Source organism: Pagrus major, chromosome 7, assembly GCF_040436345.1.
Source record: "Pagrus major chromosome 7, Pma_NU_1.0".
Taxonomy (NCBI): Eukaryota; Metazoa; Chordata; class Actinopteri; order Spariformes; family Sparidae; genus Pagrus; species Pagrus major.
Genome location: NC_133221.1, coordinates 28,708,508 through 28,726,385, shown reverse-complemented (window position 1 = coordinate 28,726,385; position 17,878 = coordinate 28,708,508). Strand labels below are relative to the sequence as shown.

The 17,878-nt window shown below is 38.7% G+C and overlaps 1 protein-coding gene across 1 annotated transcript; it reads right to left on the bottom strand.

Annotated features, from left to right (window-relative positions):
- Positions 1-1,492: 1,492 nt before the first annotated feature.
- LOC141000441 (glutathione synthetase-like) lies at positions 1,493-16,587 on the bottom strand. Its single transcript, XM_073471186.1, has 13 exons — positions 16,356-16,587; positions 15,648-15,789; positions 13,899-14,044; positions 12,528-12,603; positions 11,971-12,110; positions 11,105-11,221; positions 10,220-10,300; positions 10,016-10,093; positions 9,792-9,861; positions 7,653-7,847; positions 7,108-7,189; positions 5,969-6,158; positions 1,493-3,783 (listed from the first exon to the last, which is right to left on the bottom strand). The coding sequence occupies exons 2-13, from the start codon at positions 15,783-15,785 to the stop codon at positions 3,660-3,662; spliced, it is 1,437 nt and encodes a 478-aa protein (XP_073327287.1). The 5' UTR covers positions 15,786-15,789; positions 16,356-16,587; the 3' UTR covers positions 1,493-3,659.
- Between the last annotated feature and the right edge of the window lie 1,291 nt (positions 16,588-17,878).

The window sequence follows — 17,878 nt, the reverse complement described above, 5'->3', positions numbered from 1 at the left end:
GATTATGAGGAACTCCAAGTGTCCCATAAAATCAACAAAGGCAAGTTCACAGCTGAGCTCCAGGTGGACAAGGACAGGAACAAGCTCCTCCAAGATGAACTGGAGAGGATCAGAGCTTCACACAACCAGATCACCCTGAGGTACGAAACCGATGTCATCAATGCCAGACAGCAGGTTGACAACCTTCTGCGTGAGTTTGAAAATGGAGTCCAGCTGCACAAACGCCTTCAAAAAGATTACGAGGAGCAGTGTGTTACACATATGTTCAGCCAGGAGAATTTCACAGCTGAGCTCCATGCAGAGAGAGAAAAGAACAGGCTTCTCCAAGAAGAACTTGAGAAGATCAGCGTTTCACACCATGAGATCAGCCAAAGATATGAAACTGATGTCATCACTGTCAGACAGCAGGCCAACACTCTTCAGCGTGAGGAAGGAAGTCAGGACAGGAAGTCAAGTCTCATACAAACACAGTGTCAGAAGACTGCCGTTTGATCAACAACTTGAGGGCTGAGCAACATGCCTTCGTGAAAAGATGGCAGAGATCAGTGTCCTGCAGTAAAACACCTCAGAGAGGGAGAGATCTTATGTGAGAGAGCTGGAGGAGCTCTCCACTAAGCTCCAGGCTGAGAGAGAGGACTATCGCCCTCCTCGCAAGAGAGCCAGACGTGAGGATAATTAAGTGCGAGGATGAGCCATGTCAGCAGCAAGAATCACTCCCTGAAATCGGATGCCTGACATTGGCTGAAGTCCCTGAGGAGACACCATGCAAGTCCACCGCTAATGTACTAGCCCCCGAACTCCTGGAGGAGGCTCAAGTCCCTGAGGAGAATCTCCCAGAAACATCAGTAGTGACCCCTTCCATCTGGAAAAAAACCTGTCACTTTCTAGGATTGAGAAAACCAAAGTGGAAGGAGTAGGCTTCAAACAGCTCCAGCTCCAACAACACATAGTGACATTCACAACACAAATGTTAATATGCATTGTTGGAAGGCATGGTGGTACATGACAAACTGTCACCTCACAGGAGGAACCTGCTAACTAGTTGGTATCCTTCTGTGTGGAGTGTGTTTTTCCCCAAGTGCTCTGGTTTATCCCACAATTTAAATTAGAAAAATTAAAATAAAAAAATAAAAAAATCAATAAAAATTGAAAATAACATTTCTGCATTAATAGCTGTATTTTGTAGGATGTAGTATTTGTACTTTTTAAAAGGACCTGTTGTAAAATGTAGGGTTGTCTTTCTTTAGATAGGGACACATTTTTCCCAAGTGGCAGTTGATTTTTTGCACATGCTCGACAGGTCTGTGGAATATCCTGACCAACAGGGACATTAAATTCATTCACTAATAAAACATACGTATGGGCAACAAGCTCTAAGAGCTATCATCTCTGGAGATTTCACGACTACAGCCTATGAGAATAATACCACTGACGTGCTTGATGTGTTTGTGGGCAGGTGATTAAATAAGCAGAGATTTAACACACACAGATATACAGACAAGAAGTTTATTTTTTTAACATGTGGAGCGGTACTTCTTTGGTACAAAGAGTCTGACATTTGGTTCTTAATTCTCCGTCATCATATCTTAAATATTTCATTTAATATGTTTCTCTGTTACACAATCACAGTATTAACCCTAGAATGCATCATGGGAGGGGAAAATGACTGGTGAATTTCTGGCAAATGACCTACAGTTCAACAACCTACAGCTTTGCATGTGAAGCATGAGTATCCCTGATGTAATGGAGTTTCTCTTTTCAATGCAAATACTATTCTCACTTGCTAGTTAGTTCTGATGGTTCAGCTTTGCTATTCATTTGTTGTCTTTTAACATAAAACATTTTTTCATCTTACTATAATTTTAATGGATAAAATCAAAAAATACAAAAAATATTAATATGTCCATCAAAACATCATATCACAAGAAAATTATGACTATTGGTTGTTGAGTTGTTTTCTCTTAACTTAAAGCAGTTTCAAGCTATATATTTATATGAAAGGTTCAATAAAAATAAGAATAATATTCTTGTATTATTGATCTAATATTTAAGTCAATATTTCCATTTAAAAATGTGTAATCAATGTGTGTAAAGTTATTGCAAATGATGTGTCAATTTTTAGCCACTGATTTTGTTAAAGCATTCCAGGGTTAAGAAATCATAGCAAAATAGTGTCTGTATGTATAAGATGAATAGTCAGTTGCTTGTCTCATTCATAAAGACAAGCAGCAGTCAGCATAGTTTAAATGATAAAATAAAAAGGTCAAATAAAAGGTGGAGAACAGCAGAAAACAGCTGTCTAAGGACACTTGATTTTTTTCCATTCTAAACTTTCAGAAGTCGAGAGATTACACCTGTTATTCCTGTTAAACTTGGACTTTACTTTTTGCCACAATTATGACACATTTTTGTCAAGAGTTCATAAATGCAGGTCAACCTGCTATCCAAAAGTTCTACAACCTAAATACCTTTTCCAATCAGTATCACAATACACTGTGTTGAGGTCTGTTTGGGTGTTGCAGTGGTGTTGATGTGTACTGCAAGATGTTTCAACTATTCCTACATTTGAAACAGTAACTCAAAGTACCTTCACTGCATTTGGGAACCCAACCTAACATGTTGTAGTAACATGAGTGAACCACAAGATGGCAGCTCAGCACCACCACCATGTGTCCAATGTTGGGCTGTTGTCAGTGCAAACTCAAAACAAACACGTCATGTCAAAAATGATCCAGGAAAGAAAAATTATGTCCCAAATACAGTGACAGGGAGACTTTTAATCTAAATTTTAAAAGATTTACTTTTATAAATTGATACATCAGAGATAATGGCTTCACAGTTTGCACTGAGTGAAGAACTGGTCCGTCATTTAAAGTTAGTGAAAGCTCCAGCATGTATTCAGAATTAGGGCATCAGGTGTATTCAAACTGCACGTTTTTATAATATTAAAATGATGTGTTATAAAAAGGTGCACTATGTAGTTTTGGGGAAGAAATTTTAAACTGAATAAACAAACTGACCTTAAAAGGGACAACACAATTTTATACTGTTTTACTTTGTTTGTATTTGGCGGACCCTGCCGCCTTTCTAGCTTCAAAAAGCGTTCTGGGGACCTTTAATTTCCTCTGAGAACAGCCTGTTTATTCAGTTATGGAAAAAAATAAATATCTCTTAGTTTGTATTAAAACCTCATTAATGTTATAAATATTTACATTCTGAGTTTGAATTTCTTCTCTAAACTACATAGTGCTCCTTTAATCACTTACTGGCTTTAAGTGGTTTAAACTTGTTTAAGTCCGTCAGTGTATATTTGAGAGCAGCACTCCTTTTGAACAGAATCCTCATGATATCAAAAACTGATAACAAACCCTCATAAACCCTTTAGAGCCACTGATATTGGTAATAAATGTAAATGAACACCAAGCTTCACTAGAATAATCCTAAGAGGTTTGTCTACTGCATCACCACAGCAGGAGGGATCCTGCAGCAATGACAGCATCAGAGAGCCTAAACTGATTTCCTTCAAACCAGTCTCCAGTAAATTACACGTGGGTCTCTCACATGTGCTCAGAATCATTTCTATGCTGTGATGTGACAGCTCGACTCTTGTCCATTTGAATTCCATTTTCTTGTTGAAAGCCCATTAGGAATGTAAATTCTCAGACGAGGAGAGGATTGTCCAGCACAGCCACTCCTGCTGCTACACCTCCGTCTGAGTGTTCTGAACTCTTGGTCCTCAGCAGATGACCCACACAGTCGTTCATCACTGTGTCTTTACCTTGTCTGTCAGGAAACAAAGAGAAATTACAGATAAGACTAGCAAATGCTGAATTATGTGACATAAACCTGACAAGTTTACAATTAAGACGCAATATATCAGCTAGGAGACTGTCTTCTGGTTTCCTTTTTTGTATAAGAAGACTACCGCCACCTCCTGGCATGGAAAGGTATTTCTTCTCATACAGGGGCAAAACGTACAAGCTAGTTGGTTGTCGGCTGTAGTCTTTTTGGCAGAGACGCAGCCAACCTGAGGTGACACAACAGTCAGGACACTTAGCCACTAGTTCTTTGATGTCTGTTCGGTTTGTCAGGGGCCTTACAGGGGTGTGCATAAGACTGACATGACACAGCCATAACCATGACATGACACCTGTCATAAACATGAAGAACTCTTTCAATGTTTATGACTGTTGTGATTAAGTTGTTAAAAGTGACATTATTGACTGATTGCTTTTCTGAAGTGTCAATCTGTCAACTACGTCACTTCTAACAAACTGTAATAAAATTATGAATTAAAGACATTGTTTTAGTTTTTATTTATTTATTTTAAATTAGATTGCCAGAACAAAATCGGACACGATACCGGGAACTAAAACAAAGTCCGACAATGATGGGAGGCTAGTTTCAAGGCACAGAATAACATTACTGAGGTGTTTTTCTTGTCCATTTTGGCTCTTGGCACCCAGGGGCTGACTTAGTTAAGATGGGCACTAGTTCTAAGGATAAACGAGCCGACTAGCTAACGGCAGATAGCTACAGTTGGCCATTAGCTTACTTAAGACATCTCAATGTCTTAATGTCCAAATTGTACCACTGAGGTAAAAACAAACAAAAAAATGTCATGACAGTTAAAATGGTCTCATGACCCAATTAACACATAAAGGAAATAGTCTCTTTCATTCTGATAATTAGGTTTACTATGACATGTTTATGATAGTAATAGTTATGTTGTCTTGATTAATATATGGTTGTCATAGCAGAGACATCTCAAACAATGTCAATTTTGCATTAAAAACTACATAATTGACCGAATGACACTTAATGAAAACAGTTATAAAAATTCATAAACACTCCTTTGTGTTATATGATGGTAATGAAGGTGACATATCAGTCATAAGAACACCCCTTCAAATAAAGTGTTTTCATTAAACCTGCAATACCAGATTTCTGGGGGGTAGCGGAATCATCAACAACACAAAAATATCAGATTTTTTAAGTTGATGTGGTGAACTTATTACCAACAGTTTCTCATTTACATATCCAGGAGTAAGTCCAATATTCACTTTTTTAGCTCTCTTGTTAGTCTCCACCGACTCCTACAGGAATTATCCGGCTCTTGAGCTGCTAAATGCGCCACTTTGTTCACCAGCTAGTTGCTAACTGTGTACGTCTGCTCATTGGTGGCAGATGTGTAGAGTGTAGAGTGGCGGAGTGGAGACTGTTTACTGCCATCTACTGCAGCCGAAAATGATGCCTTGAGAGCTCTGAGAGTGACCAAAAACAGTAAAGTTGCGGATCATACGGCTAAACAATGAGCTAAAATGCTCTGCACAGCAGAGGACACTTGTGAGTCTCTATGGGCTTGTCACTGCGATTTGCATTAAAAAATACTCATTTGATCAGTTGTTAAAAAAATACAGGTTAGTGCACGTCAAAAAGTGTCTCATAATGCCAAGGTTTGTTTTGAACCACAAAAACAGCTTGCTGGCTCTGTAAATAAAGTCATCACCAGAGAGTATCTTTACTCTGAACACATCAGTGAGACATAGAGTGGCCCTCACAATGAGGACATTTGCACTTCAAAGGCTGCTCTTTTGTAAAGTATCTTCTTGAATTTAATGATCAGATAACGTGAGGATCACATTAGACTTGGTATGAACTTTGGTATGTGCCTCTGTGCAAGATTATCTCACCCATTTCTTACACTGGGCTGAGAAGCTCAGAGTGGAAGAGGAGGAAGGATTACCGAGACGAAGGACTTCGCTGTACTTACTGGCAATGAGCATAAAATCAAGATTGAATTCAATAATTCTTCATGTATCCTTTAATAAACCTTGAATTATGCAGCTCTATCTGCTTGTGGCATAGTTCTGAGATATATAATTTAGTTAAAGCTAAAGTGAACGAACTAGCTCTTAAAGATGACATTTTCCCCTAAAACAGTAAAAATGAAATAGTGATGACATACCTGACATACACTCCAAACACTCCAAGTTCACTGAGACAGTTACTGATTTGGAGTGGAGCGTCTCGTCTGAGCAGGTAGTTCTGTACGGGAGCGGGATGGATTTTATCCATCAGAATGTAGGCCGTCCTCTCTGTACTCTCCTTCACTCCCTGCAGGACCTGGCAGATCTCTGATCCATAAATGTTATTACCTAGAGAAACAATGGTGCAATGTAGTGTGAGAAAACTGAAGATGAAGATCTGAATTTGAAAATTGATTCAGACTTCAAAATCCAATGCCTTAAAGAAGTGGATCCATATTAAAAGCAACTTATTTGTTCACCTGCCAAGAGTTGGATGAGAGGATCAATACCACTCTAAATTTCACCAGGTAACGTGTCATAACTCATGTTTAATATGTACTAAAACAGAGATGTAAAAACAAGACATTACAGTTTTACAGGGGGTTATGTGCCAAACTATTCATTGGCCTGGCACAGTAACTTCCTGCAGTCTTTAGTGGTTGCCTGGCAACCTCACCGCAATGACAAGAACCCAGGAAGTTGCTACATTTAGACAGAGCCAGGCTGACTGTTTCTTCCAGATGTTAAATTACCAGTATGACCGTCTCAGTGGTCATTCAGCAATAATAAATCTGTTTTAGCAGCCATTTTGTATAAATGTTCATTTTCTGCTTCTATATCTTGTGATCCTAAGCAAGAACACAAAAAACAATCACGCAGTATTTTCCACAGTACACATGGACAAATGTTAACTGACAAATGATTAATAAGCCAACGTCCTGCTCTCGGCTTCTTAAAAATAACAGATTTGAAAAAAAAAACAAAGAACCTACAAGTATACAACTACTCTTACCTCAAGGGTTTGTGAGTTGTTGCAAAACATCATCTGACTTTAGACTTGATGTGAGTTTGAGCCTTGACTTGGAAGCTGAAACAGCTTTATGACCGACTGCTTACAAAAGCTGATCAAGTTCCAGCTGCCTTTTTAGGACCACTGAAACAAAATGTTCAGCGTGGTTCAAAGTACTAAATGTGGTCTAAACTATCATGAAGTTACTGACATTTCAAACTCTCCTGGCTTAAGAAAAAGGTGCCCAATGTGGCAGTGGTTTAAGGATTTTTGTTTCTCTTACTGTACCTCCTCCCTCTCGCTGAGGCTTCAGGACAAACTGGTCTGGTGCTGCCAAAGCCATTGCTACCGTTTTGTCACCCTCTGGTCCCTAAAGACAACAACAAAGAAAGAAACCAGGAAAAGAAAAAAATGTCATTAGAGCATTATAATGCAACCAAGTACGAATACTTTACTATATTAATCACTTTTTTATTGGCCCTATGTGTGCTGATTGTTGATGATCTCAGTTGCCTATACAAGCCTGTGGATGATTTGTTGAAACTGTTTAATGCTGCTTGACTGTGGATTTTGTTTGTTAAGGTCAGATTTTCCATGACAGTCCAAAGGATGTGACTTTATGCACGTTCTCTAGTGACTCGTCTCAGTGCCTCTCGCTGCTCCGCTAACAGAAAGCAACACTCGCTAAGAAAACCTAGAAATGGAGTCCACGAACATAAACTAATGACACAACACAGAAGTTCCCCAGAGCCCCTTTAACAGCTGATAGTCATGTTTATATACAACTCCAGCCAAAAAAAACACTGAGTGTGTAGCATGTGTTATTTTCTTACGATGTCAAGAGTGTAGAGGCCAGCGAACGTTGCTCTGATCTGCTCCACTACTTGGGGCTGGTCGGGGAAGAACTTCTCCAGAACTCCAGGTTTGGCGAGCACCTGCTGCACCTTCTTGGTTCCAGCCAGGTGAGTGCTGATATCTGGACATTTTACAGCCAGAGAGCGCTCCATCAGCAGACGAGCATCCCAAGTCTATAATTTAAAAAAAAAACACAAGTGTGTTTCTCTCTCTCTGATACATCCAGTACATCCGAACTAGCCCATGATTCAAAACAAATGAATTCAGACCATCAATACATTACAGTGTCGTGCAATAGAATGCTCATGCAGAGATCACAGCAAAAACAAACCAAACGAACAAAAAAAACTAAAACCTGCAGGTTTACATTCCTGATAGATTATTTTGTAACATGAACGCTGTTTTTCTACTATTTACCTCACGATTGTTGCGACGTAAAAGAAAAAACAGAAAAGTAGGAAAGTAAAATCATTCCTCTTAATAGTATTAAGTGCTTACCAGTGTTTTGGTGTCTCATAAGCCTTGAAGCTTATGGATACTCAAATGGAACTTCCTGGATCATATTTTATCGTCTCAACAATACCTTAAACATCATGACTCCAACACAACCACGTCGGCTCAAACACAGAGCTGGTTTCAGACTGAATGCCGACTTAGTGTGTTTAATGCCTGCTCTCTCTTGGTCAACATTCCTGGCCAAACAGAGGGTAAATTGGGCAGCAGAGCATAAAGAAGTTTGTTTTCCTTTGACTGGGGGCAGGGAACATGTGGCACCGCAGAGTGATGGAAGAATGAAGTAGAGCACTGATACACTGTCAGGATATATATATATATATATATATATATATATATATATATATATATATATATATATATATATACACACATATATATATATATATATATATATATATATCACCATCAATTTTATAAGCTGCTAAAAACATGAGAAACAATGAAAAAAAATAAAAAAACAAGCCCATCGAATCATTTTAAATCAGCCTCTATAAAATGATTGGAGGCCCACCTGTCTGTCTACCTACATGATGTCTACTTAGATGTAGAGAACTTCTATTATCAGGATAATTGCGATATCTTGACGTGTGTGTGCCTTAAAAAAACTGTAGCTTGCTGTCGTACAGTGTGACAATTTCATGATTTATTTTGAATTGCTACAAGGGGAAACCTGAATCTTTCAAGTCTTTCCCAAATCCTAAGCCTCTCACCATTTTGCACATCCATCTTTGTGACCACCAACCAGGACCAACAGTCTGATTGTTTGTTTTTTTTCATTAAAGAGGATCAGTTGCAATGCACATGTCACTGCATTCCTATGGTGGCCAGCACAACAAACACGCTGCAAAACAATATGCAAATACTGTAGACAAACAGGAAAATTAAGAAAACATCATCAATTTGACAACACGTGTGCAGCATTAAGGAAACACACTGCAAATACACACATTACAACCAAATATGCAAACATGCGGAAACAGCCCAAAACACTCCCATTAGGAAAAACCTCCCAATGCAGAAATGATGCAAAGTCAAAAACAAATGCAACAGATCTAGACATCCAGTCGACACAGCGGTTGAGTTGTACATTTACAGCGGGTTTTCTAAATGCTGCCCATGTGCTGTCAAAATGATGAAGATCTTTTCTAAATTTGTTTGTGTTTTGTCTATTTGCATGTGTTTTTTTAAGTTGCAGCGTATTTGCCCTTGTTGGCCACAATTTTCAAAAGGGTAAAACTAATCCAAGTTTGGCAAGACATGTCTGATAACTGAACAGCTCTGCATTAATCAAACTGCTTGCATAAACAGGCAATGAATGTTTTTACTGTTGTAAAGCCTAATTAGGGGACTGATTATTCTGCCAATTTATATCCAGTGTGGGAGAGAGTGTGTAGCTGCAAAGAAGAAAGAAAGTCTGTCTCTTAGAATGCAACTCCACCTGTTTCATTTGGCAAAACTACACAGTCAGTTTTTACTCCTCTATGTCCATTCCGAACTATACGCTTGGAGACAGAGGTGTCTGCCTAAAACATAATTTTCTATCTTGACTGCACTTCACACTACAACCTACTAGAACAAGGAATAAAAATTAAAGTGAAGACCTTTTCAGAAAGGTAGTTCTGGGGCATGTAGCCATTCCTGAAGTACACCACTGCAACCTCTTGGCCATCACTGAAAAGAAACAAAAAAAAAAAAAGTAGAATAAATGGACCTTACATGCAAGGGATTATAATTTTATTTTACTGCTATGTAAAGCACATCATTTAAATGTATGAATTACCCTTTTTTGTATTGATTTAGATTTAAATGACAGAAACAGACTTACACAAAGAGCCTCTTGTCCTGATCGAGGGACCCCGTCTCACAAACATCGTCGAATCGCTTTCTTTTGGTGGGAATGTTTCTGAAACACATTGACAACAGTGGGCTGCTCATTTTCACACCATTCACAATACGAGCCAACAATGTGAATATTTATTTCTAGCTCATTCCATCTGGTTGGAGACAGCTCCTCGGTAATAGCACATACCTCTTCCACAATTCGCTCTCAATGTATCGCTGATCAAAGATGTTCCTTTGGCTCTCTTCCACCAAGAACATGACGACTGCTCTGCAATGACAACACTTGCTCCTGTAAAACACTCTCACATAGCATAGGAACAAATCTGCAACTCAATGTCTGGCAGATACGTCTCCGTCCTGGTTTGTGACGGCCAATCAGGACCGTGTTTATTTATACAGAGCGGTTTTGGTGGACACCTGACAGAGGTGCATCACCTTCTCAGATTTAAAAAGTCACACGTCACACATTACACTGCTCTGATTGGTTATATTCAATTGTCTATTAAATTTTGGTCTGTGACTGCTGATTTCCTCTTGGAAATCGACAATGAACTTCCAGACTCAAATGCATTTGCTGATTAGTCCGGGGATACCAGTCTCTCTCCTTGCTACCTTTAAACACACTTCCTTTGTATCTCAGATCTCACTGGCAATTGTTCTGATCAACAATTAACAGTAATTACACTGAATTTCTAAACACACTGCTTTCTTAATCAACTCAGAATGAGGCCTTGAAATTAAGTCTGGTGTTACAAGTGATCTTCAGACAAATATGGTACATGTATGCTCACACTTTAAAGCCAACTACATAATGCCAAGCATATCATTTTAGTAGTAAAGGGTATGCTAAATCAGCAGCAACACTACTGGATTCTACTGCATAGACTTGTTGGTTTCCATCCAGTCTTAGTTTATTATACTGATTCTCTCTCAGGCGAGTCATTGCTGTAACAGTATCCCGCACTTAATCTCTCAAAGTAGATGGAACAGTGAGTGAGTAAAGTAAAGACATCCATAGGCTATGACATGTAGTTTGATAAGGTTGACTGCAGTGGATGTACCTAATTCCTACCTCTCTGAGCCATAGAGCTCCCAGGCTTTGGCAACAGCTCTTGCTAGACCAGCTGCAGGGTTGTTGTCTAGGATGCGCTGGCTCTCCTCCAGTCGGCCAGCCATCTTCAGGATTTGTCTGTGAGACACGATGGAGAGTACTTGTAGCTAGGGCTGCACAATTAATCGAAAAAATATCAAAAACGCCATATGGCCAAGTGCATTATCCACTGAGAACTGCAGAAGTTGCAATTTTTTGATAAAGGTAAAATGTGCGAACAGCAATGTAATGAAGTACTGTAGTGCTGCAGAGATACAAATCTTGTTGTGATGTGAGAAAACGTGTTTGTTTGGTACAGACCCCAGCAAATGTCACATCATGAGGATTTCAATATTAAGTTCAGTGACAATCATATGGCAATAATTGTCAAAACAATCACAATGTCTTTTTTTACCATATGGTGCGCCCAACTTATAACAATGTTAATCGCAGCTTGTGATCTATTATTACTTTTTGACTGCACTTTATTTCTCTTACTGTTTTTATTTATTTATCTTGATTAAAGCAACAACAAACTGCAGGCAAGAGAGATGTTTCTTTTAAACACAGGAACAGTAGCTGTCCAAAGGGCCAACCAGACTATGTGAAAAGGTTGACTAAAGGTTGGCCAAACCTGACTGCCTGGGGCCACTGTTAAGTCCTGGTATGTGGCCCAATTTGTGTGTAAAATGCTGATCACCAATGGATGGCAGTTTTTCTTTACAGGCTATAAAAGTGTCATAATAGATTTTAGTTGCACCCCTAACCTCATTATTTTCATCACACTTCAAAAACCATCACTTTATAGATACCATGATGTATGGGTGATATGTTAATGACTGACTTACCGGTGTACATCTGGCGTGCGTGAGGATAGACCTCCAAAACTGGCAGCAAAGGTGTTGATTTCTATCTGCTTCAGAGACGACGACCCATCGTCTCTCTGATCCAGCATGTAGTCGGACCGATTGAGACCCAACACAATAGACTGGGAAGTAGAAAACAATCAGAGTCCTTAGATCAATAATACGTGAAGTTGCAGTTTTGTGTTATGAGACACTGAGAAGATGGATATTTGTATCTAGGAGTTGATATCAATGGTAACAGCTTAATCTTATTCACAGTCCTGGACTGGTCACGGAATATTATTCTCTGTTATTAAATTTTTGTACACTTTTCAAAAGCATTTTTCTTTGTATGCAGCTTTTCCTGTATGCAGTTTTACATGTTAATATTTCCATTTTCCTTTGGTACTTCCATTCCGATTGATTGGAAAGTGCAAACAAATTACTTTCTTTTGGTCATGGCTAAACCTCTGATGCCTAAACAGCTGATAATCTTAAAAAAATAAGCCAGAAATGTCACAGATTGAGTTATCAGTTATCACAATTGCAAAACCACATACCTGAGACCTTCCTTCTTTTAGGATTTGTTGGTGGATCCTGAACAACCTCGCAGTGAAATCATCCACTGCAATGGTGCTATAAACAAACAATATCACTTTAATAAAATCCCCTTGTCAAAGTGTTACATTACTTACGAAAAGATTCAGTCAGAGAATGTAACAGCAACGTGATCTTTCGAAGAATTTTTGTTGTGCAATGCTATGCTGCTACTTGAAATTAAACAGCACAGACCTGCCAACCTTGAGGAACATATCTTGCTGGTTCTTTTTCCATTGATAAATAATTATTTTTTTAAAAGTAGATTATTTTAAAGAAGAATAGATCAAGAACAGGATTGGAGTTTATTCATATTTTTAATATAACTAAATGTTATTTCTAGAGAAGAAACTCGAGAATATCAATCTGTCCTCCTTCCTCTGCTGAAGTAATTTCACTGCCTGCAGGTATCTTTCTGACAGGAAAGGGAGGATAGGCTGCTTTGCCTCCAGCCAGCAGCAGTTCACAAGATTTTGCAAAATTTTAATTGTTAAACTACACATAGGCATTGGGCTTGTTCATAAACAATTTGCAGAGCTGGCACTTTGCAGACAGGGCAGATTCTGATATTGCTTCTCTACATATTTACGTGTGGGCTTTTCACTCACAAAAGGTTTTATTGTACTTACATTAATGAGCATTAGTAGGAGAGGCTCCTCCTCCCAGCCCCGTCTGTGTTAAGGAGAGCAGAGGAGTCTGCGACAGACAGACTGCATCACAGAACGAGCCGCTACCATCAGAGCTTATTCAAACTATAGTTAAGCTCTTTAATAGAACCGTTGAATACTCTGTTTTAGTACTCATCTTTATGTTAACTGAACTTTCCACACACACCACATTCTTGACCTTTACAAAAGGAGTTCAAAGAACAGTCTTCACCTGAGGAAACAGGCAGCTGGAGGGCGGAGTGCGAACTAGAGCGATGAAATCAAGGTGGGTGTTGCTGTTGATTTGCCGATCCAAGCCAGTCTTTGGCTTTACTTATTTTGTCCATCACTCCCACTTGAAAACATTTGTTTTGCAGGCGTGTGTAGGCAAGTGGAACAAATCTGGCACTATGACTGCATGAACTTGTCTGTTTTCAGCAGGCTACGTGCTAATTGGCTTATTGCTACTGCCTTGTGCTATTATATGGACAATGATGCACACCTGGTCAAATTTACAAGGTGTCGCAAGCTTTTTGAGTATTTCAGAGTGACAAAATGTACCAGCATACTTTGCTGTCAAAATGCATACATGCTATGCAAAATGCACACAGGTTGGCAGGTCTGCAGCTCATAGAGAAACGTCTAAACAACTGAAAATGCCAGCAGTATATGAGGCTCATATGCTACCTCGCTAGAGCCTCTTCCAGAAAGTCTGGGTCCTGGCTGATCTTGTCCACCAGTGTGTTGTAATGGGTTTGCACTGCCAGAGCCTGGAGAAACACAGCCTTCGGCACAGGTGTGGGGAAGAGTGTGAATGGGGCGTAGGTCACCAACTGAAAAACAAGTAGTAAAATGTAAGAAAAGAATGCTGACATCACAAAACTATTCATCAAAAATAACTCACAAGCAGTGGATGTGGAATGTGAGGAGTGAAGACATTTGGGCTACAAATCCCTGTAATTGCCAACACAAGCTTAATAAAGATCTGTCCCAAATCCTGTGCCCTCAAACAGAACAAATTCCTAACATGACTTCACACTGAACACGCCTGTTTTAGCAAGCAAAGGCTTAACAGCCCCACTGGTATTGAATCGTGTCCTCTTTCACTGGCCATGGCTCACTTTGTCAAATCACACGCATACACGTTCATATCTATTTGCTCTATAAACTGTTTCTTTTTTTAAATTACCTTAAAAACTGGCAATGCGAAGCAACATCTGTTTTGGAAAATGCAATGACCTCAACTCAAAAAACTCAACTGCCGTACGGAACACTGTGGGCTTCATCTATCCATTAAAGTGACAAAGGTGTGTTCTTACGTTAATGTTCCTTATGGCTTCAGGATGCTTGAGTGGAAGCAGTCAAACACATATGCAAATTTTCTGTATATTCTGTAATGTCTGATTAAGGTTTCAGAAGTTTTTGATAGTTTGATACTTTTTCAATGCTGTTCAATAAAAGAAAGACCTACCATCAGACATTCAACCCAAAACTGCAAAGATATTAACATTATTACCAATGTTAAAAAAAGGCTTGAGCCTTTTTCTGTACCAGCACTGTGTGCAGGCTGTTAATTAAAAAAAATAATTATCCTATTTTGTGTTAATGGATATTCATTTATTCATTCATGCAGTTCCAAGATAAACAGGGATTATATAAAGAGGGAGAGCTGGTCTGACAGCTACTGTGGTTGTACAAATTCAGTAACTATGAGAGCAAAAAATATTTTTAGAAACTGATCTGACATCAGACAAATCGCTGCAACAACTTAAAATTGGCACAGTTAGTGTCTTTGCTGATTTTTATTCCCTTTGTGCATAAGAGATGGTAATTGGGTATGGTTTTTCATTTTAATTTCTCTGTGTATTAAACCTTGTGCTCCTGCAGCCTTTGCGTTACTGTGACAGCATTCAGTTCACACTGGTGCTGTTCATATGAGTGAAACACCGACGTCATACGGTCCAAACTAATACGGTTGTGACTCCAACGTAACGGTGAATCCGCCAACTGGCAGGCAAGTAAATCCTGACCAAAATCAACAAATGATTCTCTGTCTGTGACAATCAAGTGCCTTCTGGAACATTCTCAAGTTACAAGCACCGAGCAGATGTACAAACCCAACCCCGAAAAAGTTGGGATACTGCATACAACATAAATGAAACAAAACACAGTAATTTGATAATCCTTTTTGACATATATTGATTAAAACACAATACAAAATCATGTCAAAAAGTATAAAAGTATCTTTTGCCCAAGTTGAGGGAAAACCCAACTAAAAAGCATGCATATATAATACTTTATGTATGTATTTCAAAGTAACCACTTCTTTACTAAACTTATGGCGATCCACTGACATCAACACTGTGTTCATTTTTTAAATTGGCTGGACAGTTTTCATCAGAGTCAACCTAAATGCTTGTGTTTATCACTTCTCACCTCTGATGAGTTTGGGGTCTCCTGGATCCTCATTAGGACACCCTGCAGTAACGCCACATCTTTAGCCACATCTGCCAATTCTTGTATGAGTGAAGTGTTCATCATCACCTCGTCTGGTATCCCCTGGGCCATTCTCATTCACCTGAGACATGAAGAACAGTCAAAAACTGTGGTGAGACAGTGCAAAGAGTCCAATACAGGGGAGAGAAACACACCTTGCCACATAACAATACTTCTACTAACAATACCTTTTATTTATTTAGCACTTTCCATGATACTCAAAGACATTTTACAAAGGAAACAGGAGGCTCCTTTCAATTGTACAGTCATGTATTCCTATTAACAGATATATATACTTGTGAGTCAGCTGCGAATCATAGCGGGTTCAAATTCTGTACTTCAAGCTCTGCTGTCATTAAATCAACCTGGGGCACAAACAACTTCTACAACTAATGCTACTTTTGCTGCTAAAACAATGGTAATAAAACATTAACAGTCTTCATCTTAACTGTTATTATTGTTGCACTCACTCTTTACCAAAATGCTTTACACAAGACAGAAGAACCTGCGAAAAATATGTGGAAATTCAACAAAGGATGAATAAATAAAAGATGAGACAGAAAGAAAATATCAGCAAGTTAACAAAATAACATTAACGTTAAATTGCTCCTTGTGTGAGATACCAAAGCAACTTTTAGCTTAACTTACCAAACGTTGACAAAGTGTACACACGTTGGAGACCGTCGGCTCAGTCAGTGGCTGGTGGGGTGGTAGCAAGCTAACGTTAGCTTTCTGTCCTCAGGCTACCGGTTTTCTTCCGCCAGTGTTTTGCGTCCTGCTCGAAAGCTTTCTTGAACACCTTGTTTAGACCTGGCTAAACCCAATATTATTACCTCTTGAGGTGCACGTCTGTCCCTCGCAACGCGACAGAAACGTTGCAGTCCAAATATCCTCCTGTAATGTATGAACACCGGACCTGCTGACTCCCTCACCAGAAGCCACCGCTGATTGGTCGGTCGGGACAGGTTGGGACATGCTATTGGTTAGACAGAGCACGTTGCTTCGTTCAGCCAATCAGTGCTCGTGACGTCGTCAAAAAGCTAAAAGTCGGGTCCTGCTGACTGAAAGTAGCTGGGCTCAAAAACGCTGACTGAAGGATGAGAAAGCACTTCTGAGGCAGGTAATCTGCGCGCGGCTCGTGTAGGTCATTTAAACATTTATAATATCAGCAGTTTGATAAAAAAAAAAAATAATAAAAAAAATGATTCCAGTAATCACAAAAATGCTAAATATCGGATCCAAAGTCGACCCAATAGTATACAGTGTACACATACATGTAAATATATGTATTATTTACCTTTACTTGGACTTTTGATACTTGAATAATGTATTGCCTGAAATTTACAGTTGATACTTAAGTACAGTTAATATCAGATACTTTAAAAATTTTACTTAAGTAATATGTGTATCGGTTACTCTCACTGTTACCAAATTAATATTTTAACATGATATCTTTACTTGAGTCAAGTATGACTTTTGGGACCTTTATACAACACTGATATTATCTAATGAATAATAACACTTTTCCTGCACATGTTGTAGGCTGTTGCTTAGCCTTAATGTATAGTTTACTCTACATATTAGGTCCTGACTTAAAAATGTGTCGTATTTTCTTGATGAAAGGTCACCTATTTTTAATGACATTTTATCAAATTATGCTTTAAAAAGTGATGGGACCAAAATCAGCCATTTTAAAAAGTGTTCGGTGACATGTCCCCAAGGTAAAGGACAACTTTAATCTTAAGCAATTGACATAGGCTATGTTTATGACATGATTGTTATGCTTTTTGTTGTAAGTATTTTCTGTGATAAAAATTTTGGTGAATGTGAGATCTCGGTAGGATGATACAGCGATGCATAATGTCTTTGTTCTGAACGAAAAATCATGAAAAAAAACAAAAACAAACACCAACATACTTTTATATAGTAATAAAAAATAGACAGAAAAGTTGTTACAAATATATCAATAAAAATCCTTCCAAAAATAATTACAGCTCCAAATCAAGTGTAGAGGATTTCGCCATCCAGTCAGTGTAATTTTATATTTTTTCACCAATTTCACCACCGTTTTGTTGGAGAGCATTAATGGAGAAGTTTTAACCAGACGTATCTAGGTCAGTTTTTAATCAAGAATAGCCTTAGATATAGTCTAAGATACAAATATGGTGTCA

Excerpts from the sequence above, each read along its gene's own strand:
- LOC141000441 (XM_073471186.1), bottom strand. The coding sequence starts at position 15,785 with ATGAGAATGGCCCAGGGGATACCAGACGAGGTGATGATGAACACTTCA. Across the intron at positions 12,604-13,898 it reads CTGGAAGAGGCTCTAGCGAG|CACCATTGCAGTGGATGATT; the intron begins GTAGCATATGAG and ends GTTTGTTTATAG. Across the intron at positions 7,190-7,652 it reads GCCTCTACACTCTTGACATC|GGACCAGAGGGTGACAAAAC; the intron begins GTAAGAAAATAA and ends TGTTGTCTTTAG.